This window comes from Scyliorhinus canicula, chromosome 18 (assembly GCF_902713615.1).
Source record: "Scyliorhinus canicula chromosome 18, sScyCan1.1, whole genome shotgun sequence".
Classification (NCBI taxonomy): Eukaryota; Metazoa; Chordata; class Chondrichthyes; order Carcharhiniformes; family Scyliorhinidae; genus Scyliorhinus; species Scyliorhinus canicula.
In genome coordinates, this window is record NC_052163.1 from 48,313,469 (window position 1) to 48,328,450 (window position 14,982).

Consider the following 14,982-nt stretch of genomic DNA (forward strand, 5'->3'; position numbering starts at 1 on the left):
AAATCTGTCTCCGGGCCACCAGGGAGGCAAAGGCCGAAACGTCACCCCCCCCCAACCCCCTCATCCCCCCAACTCTTCCTCCCATTCTCCCCCCCACTCGCCTCTTCCTCCCACCTCCAACACATCCTCCCACTTCCTCTTCACCTCCCCTATTGGGGGACCCCCTTCCCACTCCATCAATTCCTTATATATTTCCGAGACCCTCCCCTCCTTGACCCCTGCTTTTGACATCACCTTATCCTGTAGTCCCCTTAGTGGGAGGCGAGGAAAGCCTGGAACCTGCCTCTGGACAAAATCTCGCACTTGTAAGTACCGGAACCCATTCCCTCCTGACAACTCAAATTCCTCCTCTAGCTCCTCCAAGCTTGGGAAACTCTCCTCAATGAAAAGATCTCCAAATCTCTCAATCCCTGCCCGTTGCCACCTCCTGAAGCCCCCGTCCAACACCCCCAAAGCAAACCAGTGATTGTCACAGATGGGTGCCAACACTGACGCCCCATGTGCTGCCTCCATTGCCCCCACACTCAGGGCTGCCACTACCACTGGGTTTGTGGAGTACCGAGCCAGCGTGAATGGCAGAGGTGCCGTTAACAAAGCCTTCAGACTCGCACCTTTACAAGATGCCGCCTCCACTCGCTCCCACACCGACCCCTCCCCCACTACCTAGTTCCTAACCATTGATATATTAACCGCCCAGTAATAATTAATAAAGTTTGGAAGGGCCAACCCCCCCCCTCCTCACGCCCCCGCTCAAATAGGACCTTCTTCACCTGTGGGCTTTCCTAGCCCATATAAAACCCCGAGATCGCCACATTCATCTTCCTAATAAATGCCTTAGGGATGAACGTTGGAAGACACTGGAACACAAACAGCAATCTCAGGAGGACTGTCATCTTCACAGTCTGTACCCTCCCGGCCAATGACAGCGGGAGCACTCCCAGCTCCTTTGACTCATTAAAAGCCTTTACCAGAAGCAGCCCCAACGCCCGGAGAACTTTTTATAGAACTCAACCGGGTATCCGTCTGGTCCCGGGGCTTTGCCCGATTATCCGTCTGCCCGATTGAAGGCTTAAGAATTATAAACAGATCAATTAATAAAATGCTACCATAACAATAATCTCTTTCAGAGAATATACAAACATTTTATATGATGAAGGAGGTGGTATTAAGCAACAAATAGTGTTTGTCAACATGTAAAACAAGATTATCCAGACCAACGCTGCAATAGACTAAGAATGGGTGATTTCCATCAGCCAGTGAGGAAAAGAAGATGAAATATTGGAAGCAGTCCCATGCTAAGAATCTGCATAAAGACAAACCTTGTAGCTGGCTGACAATAGTGCATAAGTGTTTGAATAGTCTTCAGCCTACCATATTGCCTAGCACAAGAAGTACAAACACAAGAAACAGAACTACAGTAATATTTACTGAAAAAATACTGCTTTTCACAACCTAGAATATGTTTCAAAAGTTCAAGCTCCCCAGTTACACAGGAACAACATGAGGTTCTAGTAACAGCACTAATATAGTTGAATGCCAGTGACTATGAAGCATCAAACCATTTTAAAAGCAACAGCAGAACTTATTTCAAGCTATAACTGAGTCTAAACCACAGTCTCTATGCAAAGTGGAATTAGATTCTCAAGATCCCAACCAATATATGAAACAAGTATATCTGCCTCAAGATCAACTTGCATTTCTCATGAATGAATAGCAGTAAACTAACAGAATTGGGATTCAAGTAGGGAGCCAAATCCGTATGGCATAATGTGGAATAAAGTGCCCCCATTTATGCCTGCATTTGTCAGTAACACAATCACCACCTCTCGCTTCAAAAATACAAACTTGTCCTCGAAACTTACAGCTCCATCTCCAACCTTCCCTTCTTCTCCATTGTCTGCTCATGTGCTGTTGCCACTCAATTTTTTCCTTGAACTCAATGTTTCAATAGTTTGTCTTGTCACACTACCAAAACAGCTCTTGCCAAAATCCCAAATGGTATTTTATGTGATGACAATGATAAACTTATCCTTACTCCTTCTTCTAAACCTGTCTGCAGCCTTTGATATTCTGACCATGCCACCTTCCTCCAGTACCTCCTAACATCATGTTGAGTCGGACTGCACTTGTATGGTTCCAACCTTATCGATCTAATTGTAGCCAGAGAATGATCTGCAATGGTTTCTCTTCTTCCTTCTGTATTGATAGCTGTTGATTCCAACAGATCTATCCTTGGCACGCTCCTATATCTTACCTACATACTGCCCCTTGGCAACATCATCCAAATCATAATGTCATCATTCATATATATGTTGAAGATGCCCAGCTCTACCTTATCACCATCTCTCTCAACTCTGTTGTCTCTAAATTTTGTCTCTCAATGCCCCCTACTGGGAGAGTTGAAATTTCTCCCAATCATATCGGGAGGACTGAAACCATTGTCTTCAGTCCCCACCATACGCTTCATCCCCTAACTACCGACTCCACCCCTCTCCCTCACATTTCAGTCACCACCTTCGTAAAGGGCAATTATTGCCAGCAACGCATGAACAAACGTTTTTAGAAACGGCCACTGAAACCTCATCCATGCCCTTGTTACGTCTCAACTCCACTCCTGGCCAGTTCCCATGTTCTACCCATCAAAAACTTGGGGTCATCCAAATCCCTGCTGCCCATGCCTTTACTCACATCAAGTCCCATTCACCAATCACCCTTATATTGAGCTTTGCTGGCTCCTGATTAGCAATGCTCCCAATTTTAAAATTCTCGTGTTGTCAAATCTCTTCATGGCCTTGTTCTCCCTATCTCTGTAAACTCTTCTAGCCCAACAGATATCTAAGGTAACTGCACTCCTCTAATTCCAGCCCCTTGGAGTGTCCTTGATTTTGATAGTTCTGCCACTGGATGTCATGATGGAACTGTATAAAATGCTGGTTCGGCCACAGCTGGAATTTGCAAATTACAGGAAGAAGAAAGTAGAGAAGCAATTTATAAAAATAATCGGCAGGGTCTGAAAATTACAGCTATTAGATGGGCTGGAATTGTTTCCCTTGGAACTCAGGAGGCTGAGGCAGAAACCCTCAATTCATTTAAAAGGTAACTGGATTTGCTCCTGAAGTGCTGTAGCCTAGAAGGCTACTTCTTTGACCAAGCTTTGGTCATTTGCATTACCATCATATTATATGGTTCAGTGTCATAAAGTTGTAAAGTTTGCTTTCTAACACTGGTGAGTGAGATGGGATTTTTAGCATGTTATGGGTGCTATGTCAATAAAAATTGCTGTTGTGAAAACTTAAGCCACTATTAAAAGATGAAAATATTAAGGAAATTTTAAAAATGCAGTGGTGGAACTTATACACAGCACAGTTGCTTCACAGCTCCACGGTTCCAGGTTCAATTCCTGTCTTGGGTCACTGACAGTGTGGAGTCTGCACATCCTCCCCGTGTCTGCGTGGGTTTCCTCCGGGTGCTCCGGTTTCCTCCCACAGTCCAAAGATGTGCAGGTTAGGTGGATTTGTCATGCTAAATTGCCCTTAGTGTCCAAAAAGGTTAGGTGGGGTTACTGGGATGGGGTGGAGGCGTAGGCTTGGGTATGGTGCTCTTTTCAAGGGCCGGTGCAGACTCAATAGGCCGAATAGCCTCCTTCTGCACTGTAAATTCTATGATTCTATGATAAGACATTAGGACAGTTTCCCTCTAATTATTTAAAGGTACAGGGCAAAAAGTACATTTGCATAATTACATCTTCCTCCTTTCTTAATGATTGGTATAAATTTATCAAAATTGGGCTAGCTCCATTACTGACAATAGGCTGAGATTATGCCAGTCTGTTTGCAACCTTGGGTGTTATTTTTGATCGCTCATCACTGTGCTGTCACCTGCTACTGAAATCTTGACTATTCCGACACACTCCTGGCTGGTCTCCCATATTCTATCCTCCATTAAAAAAAAAGAGGTCATCCGAAATTTATTCCCCTTCCACCCCTGTGCTCACAGACCTACATTGGCTCGTGTTTATATGAGATATTAAAGTTCTCATCCTTGTTTTCAAATCCCTACACAGTCTCACCCTTCCCTATCTCCGTAATGCCCACCAGCCCTACGTTCCTCTAAGATATCTGCGCTTCTCTAATTCTGGTCTCTTGTGCATCTGCAATTTTAATTATTCTACCATTGCACCATATACAAGAAGCCAAAGGAAATGGGTTTGGTTACAAACAACAAGGAGGATGAGATCATCTTTTCCAGACAGACGTTCCTCAATTACACAGTATATCGAAGGGGCTTATTCTCCAATAGCAAATTAGAGGAAATTGCAGATCATAAGTAACCAAATTAGTCCGATTGCCCTGCTTTTCCCCACTTCCCCAAAGTTCTCTCCATCAACATGTTCACCACACAGAAGATGCCTGAAATTGCAGAGCTCATCAATCAGTTTACTTGCCAGCTTATTGCTCCTCCAACATTTCCCCATGTCTCCAGGATTCAGACCTCAGAGATTCAACATAACCAGTCAAAATCAATGAATGCACTATTTACAGAGCTGAAGGCTGGGGACAGGGTATAGGCCTGTCTGCAGCTTCTGCATACATTAGAACATGTTCAAACAGATGAGCTCTGCATTGATTTTAAAGTTGTCAGCTCGAGGGATAGTATAAACATGGCATTTTACATGTATGATGATAGCCACACAGGACTTGTAAAAATCTGACATTTACTCACATTATACAGACATACCTGGTTTCATTACTGTTCACTCACTCATGTCACACAATATGGTTTTGTTACTCTCCTACAATATAAATGTAAGTGTACCCTATATCATCTTAGGTTTAATGGCACCAGTCACTCCCATAAGGTGTTGAAACATATTACTTTTAAGGAAGTTGAAACACACTGTCCAACATCCAAATGTATGATAGCAGGACTCAACGGTGGGGTTACCACATGTGAAGCTTGGTTTGAATTTTTATGGTGCTTTATTTCACAATCACTTGAATGTACAGAGCAACAGTCACAATTAGTTTCACTTAGTTCAATTGGTGCAACTTATCTCCACATAATAACTACATCATGAACACAACCATCCCATTTCAATGGGGTACCTTGTCTGGCAGATTAACTCAACAGCATTATATTTGCAATCCGGTACAGCACTTCTCTGCTTCGGCTGTTTATCTTTCAAAGCCTTGTATGTCTGCACAGACTCATCTTTCAAAAAGCCAGTCTCCCATCTTGTTGTCAGTGTCTCCCACCTTAACTCCACTTTACAGATAGACAGAGATCAAAAGGGATTCTACACAGTTCGCAAGGGACATTTTCTAATTGCTAAGACAAAGTAGTGAACGATTCAGCATTTATTTGCTGGGAAACCTCGATTTGGCATTTCAACAGCCCAAGATTTTGGTGACCTTTATTTTCAACTCCTAAGGATACAGATTTCTTCCTACAAAATATATGTTAAATATCATTGCATATCGAATACTTTGTGAAAAAAACAGTCCACCAATTCCTGAACTGTGACTCTACTTACATCACAGTCTTTTGGATCTTGCTGGGTGAGCAAATTCAAGACCGGTTGTAAATCCACCACTTCATGGGGGAACAATCTCAGAAAATATTTATAACCACGCACCTGCAATGGTTAAAAAAATAATTGTTATTCCAAATATCAGCTTGCTATGTGATACATATATTTAAGAACAAAGAACAAAGAAAATTACAACACAGGAACAGGCCCTTCAGCCCTCCCAGCCTGCGCCGATCCAGATCCTTTATCTAAACCTGTCTCCTATTTTCCAAGGTCTACTTCCCTCTGTTCCCCGCCCATTCATATATCTGTCTAGATGCATCTTAAATGATGCTATCGTACCCGCCTCTACCACCTCCGCTGGCAAAGCGTTCCAGGCACCCACCACCCTCTGCGTAAAAAACTTTCCACGCGCATCTCCCTTAAACTTCCCCCTTCTCACCTTGAAATCGTGACCCCTTGTAATTGACACCCCCAATCTTGGAAAAAGCTTGTTGCTATCCACCATGTCCATACCTCTCATAATTTTGTAGACCTCAATCAGGTCCCCCCTCAACCTCCGTCTTTCCAACAAAAACAATCCTAATCTACTCAACCTTTCTTCATAGCTAGCACCCTCCATACCAGGCACCATCCTGGTGAACCTCCTCTGCACCCTCTCTAAAGCATCCACATCCTTCTGGTAATGTGGCGACCAGAACTGCACGCAGTATTCCAAATGTGGCCTAACCAAAGTCCTATACAACTGTAACATGACCTGCCGACTCTTGTACTCAATACCCCGTCCGATGAAGGCAAGCATGCTGTATGCCTTCTTGACCACTCTATCAACCTGCATTGCCACCTTCAGGGTACAATGGACCTGAACTCCCAGATCTCTCTGTACATCAATTTTCTCCAGGACTCTTCCATTGACCATATATTCCGCTCTTGAATTAGATCTTCCAAAATGCATCACCTCGCATTTGCCTGGATTGAACTCCATCTGCCATTTCTCTGCCCAACTCTCCAATCTATCTATATTTTGCTGTATTCTCTGACAGTCCTCCTCGCTATCTCCAATCCACCAATCTTAGTATCATCTGCAAACTTGCTAATCAGACCACCTATACCTTCCTCCAGATCATTTATGTATATCAAAAACAACAGTGGTCCAAGCACGGATCCCTGTGGAACACCACTAGTCACCCTTCTCCATTTTGAGACACTCCCTTCCACCACTACTCTCTGTCTCCTGTTGCCCAGCCAGTTCTTTATCCATCTAGCTAGTACACCCTGAACCCCACACGACTTCACTTTTTCCATCAACCTGCCATGGAATACTTTACCAAACACCTTACTGAAGTCCATGTATATGACATCTACAGCCCTTCCCTCATCAATTAACTTTGTCACTTCCTCAAAGAATTCTTTTAGGTTTGTAAGACATGAACTTCCCTGCACAAAACCATGCTGCCTATCACTAATAAGTCTATTTTCTTCCAGATGTGATTAGATCCTATCCCTCAGTATCTTCTCCAACAGTTTGCCTACCACTGACGTCAAGCTCGCAGGTCTATAATTCCCTGGATTTTCCCTGCTACCCTTCTTAAAAAAGGGACAACATTAGCAATTCTCCAGTCCTCCGGGACCTCAACCGTGCTCAAGGATGCTGCAAAGATATCTGTTAAGGCCCCAGCTATTTCGACCCTCGCTTCCCTCAGTAACCTGGGATAGATCCCATCCGGTCCTGGGTACTTGTCCACCTTAATGTCTTTTAGAATACTCAAAACTTCCCCCTTCCGTATGATGACTTGATCTAGAGTATTTAAACATCCATCCCTAGCCTCAACATCCGTCATGTCCCTCTCCTTGGTGAATACCGATGCAAAGTACTCATTAAGAATCTCACCCATTTCCTCTGACTCCACGCATAAATTCCCTCTTTTGTCTTTGAGTGTGCCAATCCTTTCTCTCATTACCCTCTTGCTCCTTATATAAGAATGAAAGGCTTTCGGATTTTCCTTAACCCTGTTAGCCAAAGATATTTCATGACCCCTTTTAGCCCTCTTTATTGCGCGTTTCAGATTCGTTCTACTTTCCCAAATATTCCTCCAAAGCTTCAGCAGTTTTGAGTCGCATCGATCATATGTATGCTTCCTTTTTCATCTTAGCTAGTCTCACAATTCTACCCGTCATCCATGGTTCCCTAATCTTGCCATTTCTATCCCTTATTTTCACAGGGACATGTCTGTCCTGCACTCTAATCAACCTTTCCTTAAAAGACTCCCACATTTCAAATGTGGATTTACCTTTAAACAGCTGCTCCCAATCCACATTCCCTCGCTCCTGCTGAATTTTGTTATACTCTGCCTTTCCCCAATTTCGCACTCTTCCTTTACGACCACCCTCGTCTTTGTCCATGAGTATTCTAAAACTTACGCAATTGTAATCGCTATTCCCAAAGTAATCACCGACTGAAACTTCAAACACCTGGCTGGGATCATTCCCCAATACCAGGTCCAGTATGGCCCCTTCCCGAGTTGGACTATTTACATACTGCTCTAAAAAACTCTCCTGGATGCTCCTTACAAACTCTGCTCCATCTACGCCTCCAACACTACACGAGTCCCATTCAATGTTGGGGAAGTTAAAATCTCCCATCACAACCACCCTATTGCTCCTACATTTTTCTATAATCTGTCTGCATATTTGTACCTCTACTTCATGCTCACTTTTGGGAGGCCTGTAGTAAAGTCCCAACAATGTTACTGCATCCTTCCTATTTCTTAGCTCTACTCAAATTGCCTCAGTGCTCGAATCCTCCATAATGCCCTCCTTAATCACAGCGGTGATATCATCTCTGACTAGTAATGCAACTCCTCCATCCCTTTTACCTCCCTCTCTATCCCTCCTGAAGCATCTATACCCTGGGATATTCAGTTGCCAGTCCTGCCCTTCCCTCAACCAAGTCTCAGTGATACCAATAACATCATATTCCCAGGTACTAATCCAAGCCCTAAATTCATCTGCCTTACCTGCTACACTTCTCGCATTAAAACAAATGCACCCTTTATTGATCTGTGTAATAACACAATTTCTTCATATACCTTAAAGTGAATTTCAGAGTACCTTTGAGATGAGATAAAGGAATTTGAATGCAAGATGTACAAGAGATGAGGGAGAATGCTCATTGCGCACAATGTCCAGCAGAATGTTCAGCATCCATTCTAGAAGCAGAGTTAGAAAATAAAATTGTAAACTTATCCATCACAAAGGCAGCATATTACCATAAAACAGGTTCCTGCTAAACTGAACTTTCCTGAGACATAAAGGGTTGACATTCAAAAGAACTAAATTTGTCAATTTACGTTGAGACTTCTAAGCAACTCAGCAATAAAGATAAATAGTAACATTATATCAGTGTTCAAAATGCCTCCTGTGACATTCAGAATGCTACCTTTTGATTCTGCAGACAATCATTTCAAATCAGTTACCATTCTCCAAATATATTCACATCAGCAAATAACAGTTTTACCCATTTAAAAAAATTGTAATGCATCATGAGTGATCCTTAATGTGCCTTACTTTAAATTGAAAGGCACTTAAAGATCATAGAATCCCTACAGTGCAGAAGGAGGCTATTCGGGTACTCAGAGATCTGTGCGACTGCACGACCCTCTGAAAGAGGACCCTATTTGGGCCCAATCCACAACCCTAGCCCCTCAACCCCACCTTGGGGCAATTTAGCATAGTCAATCCACCTAACCTGCACATCTGTGCACTGCGGGAGGAAACCGGAGCACCAGAAGGAAACCCTCGCATACATGGGGAGAAAGTGCAAACTCCACACAGTCACCCGTGGTTGGAATCAAACCCTGGTCTCTGGTGCTGTGATACAGCAGTGCTACCTACTGTACCATCGTGCCACCCCTACTATTACGAAGACAAGTTAATATTCATGGCAGAAAAGCAACATCAATATAACTGAGAACTAAAAATCAAATTATGTAATTTTCTGCCCAGATCAACTTTTAGTTGGGAATAAATTAAAGTTGATTGAAGCTAATCCTCCAGGCACCATTGATGAGGCTGTGCAATTTTCACATTGAATATCAATCTGGTTGTATCTATGATATGGTGTTGTCAACTTTCATCAACAAGGCTTTTCACTGACTGAAAGAGCAGCCTTAAAGCTGGTTTTCAAACAGCAAAACTTGTTCTTTTTACAAATAAAGTCTTCCAAAGTGATGGTACCATAGGATAAGAACGCTTAATAGGAGGAGATGATAGTTAGAACATGTGGAAGTGTTTGAATGGCTCCCCCCACAACCACATCCACCGGGGCCTATCCTGCTGCCCCCCACGCTCCGGCGTGCTCCATGTAGAGACACTTTGCAGGCACAACGGGTCAAATGGTTCTCCTTCTGAGCTATAAGATTCTAAGTTGAAAACAAGTTAAAGCTACTATTTTGATCACTGTTTTTCAGATTCCAAAACATGTCTCTGGAGTCATTCAGCTCAAAATAATTGTACATCCAGTACTTGTGTTTTTTCCTGTCATTGTGACAACGTAGAATCATATAAATTTGAAGCACAGAAAAAAAAAGCCATTAATTTAATTGGACCTCTGCCAGTACATACAACAAATCCAAAGTTTTCTGTTTATGCTGGAAACTATTACATGTACCTTATACACAAACAATTGAACGTAGCCCTTTCAAACAAATATAATCTTACCCAGATGTGGGTCCAGCAGATGAGGTTGTTCCTGGTATTTATCCATTATGACTAGAACAAGGAAAGAAAATCAATTAGTGGGCAAAATAGGTTTGGTAATGCAGCATCCAGATATCAATATCATGGTAAGAAAACATGTTTTTCACAAATAGTTATCATGCTGGCCTTGCAGAACCTCCTCCCAGGTGTGATTGTGAGCTTCAGAGGTGCAAGATTGTCTGGTTATCGTCACCTTGCTGTGCACATATGGATTGCCGTGCTTCCAACATGACTGATTTGGTGATCACTCACTAATAAGTATGACTGTTCGCCTAAGGAACTCCATGTCACTGGTCATGGGTTCTGTGGGTTCCTGTTTGACTGACAAGCCTGATTACAGAGCCACATTGCCAACCGCACACTTGACAGGTGTTTCCAGGAAGTGGGATCAATCCCTGGACTCGAGATCACTGGTATTCCTATCTCAGGCTCCTTTCCCGGGCCTCCTATGGCATTGGGCGTCCTTGAAGAATTGTGTTCCTTCAATAAAGAGGTTCCAAGTAGGTCTTTCCTGAGCAAGGATCTCCCAGGCGTTGACATCGATGTTGCATTTCTTGACGTAAGCCTTTGAAGCATTTCCTTTATCCTCCTATTGTTTTGGAGCCTTTCTTAAGCAAGGCAAAGATGATTTGGTTTGACATCCTAAATACATGACGGGCCCAATGGAGTTGTTTTTGGATGATCATGGTGCTTTTGGCTCCTTCAAGGACACTGATGTCACGCCTCCCCTCCCAACTAATGTGAAGAATCAGTCTCAGACAGCCTTATTGGCACCTCTCCAGGGCCTTGAGGTGGCATCTGTATGTAGTTCAAGTTTCTAAGCCGTATAGAAGAATTGGGAGGATAACTGCCTTGACTATATGACTGCAGCACACTTCATAATTTCTTTTTTGGCTCCAGAGTGCTTTGGGACATCCTGGGGTTGGAACAGATGTTATTCGAAAAATGCAAGTCTTTCTTTCATAGATGTGTGCCAATTGAAATTATTAATTTACTGGATGGAACACCAACCAGTTCATTTCAAAGGATGAAAAACTGTCCACCATCTAGCTTGCTAAACCAAGTCTGAAAAAAAGATTGCATTTTTTTTTTTCTTTCATGGCATGTAGGCATCATTGGTACGGCCAGCATGATGCCCGACCCTAATTGCCCTTGAACGGAGTAGTTTGCTAGGCCATTTCAGAGGGCAGGTAAGGCCATGGGTCTGAAGCGAAATGTCGACCAGACCAGGCAAGAATTACATTAGTGAATCAAACATTTTTGTTTTACAACAATCAATGATTGCAATATTGATCCCCATTAATGAGACTAGCTTTCAGTTCAAGGATTTATCAATTGAATTTAAATTCCACCAGTCTTGGTGGGTTTTCACTGGGCATCCGTGAGCCGCAGTGGGCCATCAGCAGCGGCAGAATTGTATTCAACCACAATCTGCAACCTCATGGCCCAGCATATCACCCACTCTACCATTACCACCAAGCCAAGAGATTAACCCTGTTTCAATGAAGAGTGCAGGAGAGAATGCCAGGAGCAACTTCAGGCATACCGAAAAATGAGGTGGCAACCTGGTGAAGCTACAATACAGGGCTACTTGTGTGCCAAACAGCACAAGCAGCAAGTAATAGACAGAGCTGAGCAATTCCACAATGAACACATCAGATCTATGGTCCGGAGTCCTGCCACATTCAGCCATGAATAGTGGTGGATAATTAAGCAACTCACTGGAGGAGGCGGCTCCACAAATATTCCCATCCTCAATGATGGAGGAGCCCAGCACATGTGCAAAAGACAAGGCCAGGCATTCGCAACAATCTTTAGCCAGAAGTGCCAGTTGGATGATCCATCTCGCTCCTCCGGATGTCTCCAGCATCCCAGATGTCAGTCTTCAGCCAATGTGATTCACTCCACATGAAATGAAGAAATAGCTGAAGGCACTGGATACTGAAAAGGCTATAGGCCCCAGCAATAGTACTGAAGACTTGTCCTCCAGAACTTGCCACACCCCTAGATAAGCTATAGTACAGCTATAACACTGGCATCTACCCAGCAATGTGAAAAATTGCTCAGGTGTGTCCTGTACATAAGAAACAGAACAAATGCAACCCAGACAATTACTGTCCTATCAGTCTACTCTCCATCACCAGCCTCCCCGGACAGGCGCCGGAATGTGGCGACTAGGGGCTTTTCACAGTAACTTCATTGAAGCCTACTCGTGACAATAAGCAACTTTCATCATCAGCAAAGTGATGGAAGGAGTCAATCAAGTGGCACATAACTCAGCAATAGCCTGTTTGGGGAAGCTCAGTTTGGGTTCTGCCAGGCTCACTCAGCTCCTGACATCATTACAGCCTTGGTTCAAAAATGGACAAAAGAGCTGAATGCCAGAAGTGAGGCGAGAGTGACTGCCCTTGACATCAAGGCAACATTTGATTGAGTATGTCATCAAGGAGCCCAGCTAAACTAGAGTCAATGGGAATCGGGGGGAAGCTTGGGAGTTGTACCTGGCACAAAGGAAAATGGTTGTGGTGGTTGGAGGTCAATCATCTCAGCTCTAAGACATCATTGCAGGAGTTCCTCAGGGTCGTGTCCTAGGCCCAACGATCTTCAGCTGCTTCATCAATGACTCCCGTCCATCATAAAGGTCAAAAGTGGGGACATTCGCAACTCCTCTAATAATGAAGCATTCCATGTCCAAATGCAGCAAGACCTGGACAATATTCAGCTTTGGGCTGACAAGTGGCCAAGTGGCAAGTTACATTTGCGCCACAAAAGTGCCAGGCAATGGCCATCTCCTACACGAGAAGATCTAACCACCGCCTCTTGACATTCAATGGCATTAGCATCGCTGAATCCTCCACAATCAACATCCTGGGGCTTACCACTGGTCATAAACTGAACTGGACTAACCACATTAATATTGTGTCTACCAGGGCAGGTCAAAGGCTAGGAACATTGAGAGTAACTCACCTCCTGAACCCCCCCCCCCCAGCCTGTCCACCATTTTCAAGGCACAAGTCAGGAAAGTAATGGAATATTCTCCACTTGCCTAGATTAGTGCAGCTCCAACAACACTCACAAAGCTGACACCATCCAGGATAAAGCAGACTGCTAGATTGGCACCCCTTCCACAAACATTCAAACCCTCCACCACTGATGAACAGTGGCAGCCGTGTGTACCATCTACAAGATGCACTGCAGTAAAGTGCCAAGGTTCCTTAGACAGCACCTTCCAACCCACAACCACTACCATCTAGAACAGGAGTTCTCAACCTTTTTTAACCCATGGACCCCTTTTCCTCTTAATTTTTTTTTGTGGACCCCCATAGCCAGTCCACAGAAAAAAAAGCTTCTTATATGCGTGGTAAACTAATCCTTATATTTTGTCCGATGACTAAAGTCCATCTACCTTACCGTGAGGGTTGGAAACGGATTAGCGGTATTTTCGTACGTTGCCAAACTTATTCTAATATGAAAAGTAATGAAAAAAACTTTTTACTGACTAAATTGAATTAAATTACTCTAAAAATAACCAATTCATATCAAATATACACAGTTTCTAGTGATTACTGTTATAAATCATTCATTAAACTTGTCAAGGAGAAACGATGGGTGATTTTCACCTCCGTTTGTTCTAGGTAACTTTAAATTTACGACACTGTCAAATGTAAAGTTTTTTTCTTCTACTTGATTGCCATAAAAAATTCATAGCTACATGAATATTTCTACTTTTAGTATTTTTATATGGCATAAATTACTGTAAAAATTTAATTCTCAGTAATAACAATTGTTCTGAAGTAGAATTGCTCTATGGACCACTAAAATATCACCGTGGACCCCTAATTCGGTATTTTTTTGTGTGGACCCCCAGTAATGTTACATGGACCCCCAGGGTCCATGTGGACCCCAATTGAGAACCACTGATCTAGAAGGACAAGAGCAGCAGATAACTGGGGACTCTACCACCTGGAGGTTCCCCTCCAAGTCACACACTACCCTGACTTGGAAATATATCGCTGTTCCTTCACTGTTGCTGGGGCAAAACCCTGGAAGTCCCTCCGTAACAGCACAGTGGGTGTAACTTCACCTCAGTGACTATAACAGTTCAAGTAGGCAACTCACCACCACCTTGCAAAGGGCAACTAAAGATAGACAATAAATGCTGGCCTAACCAGCGACACCCACATCCCGTAAATGAATTTTTCAAAAGAGAGAATGGCTTGTTAACCGATTGTTTGAAGTCTTGATTGATGGAGGAATATTGGCAACGGCACTGGAAGAATTCAAAGCTTTTTTAAAAATAGTGCCACGGGTCATGTATTCATACAGAGTCTGTCGCAGTTTAGTTCTTGCCCAAAAAACAGGACCTCCATTCAACACTGTAGCATTCACTCAGTACTGTATTGTAACATTAGCTTCAGAATAAGCTCCAGTCGAGCTTGAATCTTGAACAGGGAACAATATTGATGGAATTTCTGGAAAGGAGGCCATCAGATTGACAGAAGCTGTACTAGGACAATAGTTCATGTGAGAAGTACAGGTTAAAACAAAACTATGTTAAAACTTTAAAGAAAATACAAGAAATCATTGATCAACAAGCTTAGTAAAATTATTTTTAAACTGGAAATCATTCAAAAGCTTAGCAATACTTGCTCAAGCTTTCATTACAATCAATTTCAGAGGATCTGATTAAAGAA

At 43.1% G+C, this 14,982-nt stretch overlaps 1 protein-coding gene across 1 annotated transcript in view; it reads right to left on the reverse strand.

Annotated features, from left to right (window-relative positions):
- The window catches only part of tbcd (tubulin folding cofactor D), a 345,114-nt gene that overhangs the window by 324,361 nt on the left and 5,771 nt on the right, over window positions 1–14,982 (reverse strand). The window contains exons 2-4 of the mRNA XM_038777737.1: window positions 10,250–10,300; window positions 8,642–8,739; window positions 5,534–5,635 (exon numbers count right to left, since the gene is read on the reverse strand). Of these exons, the coding sequence (XP_038633665.1) occupies window positions 5,534–5,635; window positions 8,642–8,739; window positions 10,250–10,300 (251 nt within the window). The remainder of the gene's footprint in view (window positions 1–5,533; window positions 5,636–8,641; window positions 8,740–10,249; window positions 10,301–14,982) is intronic.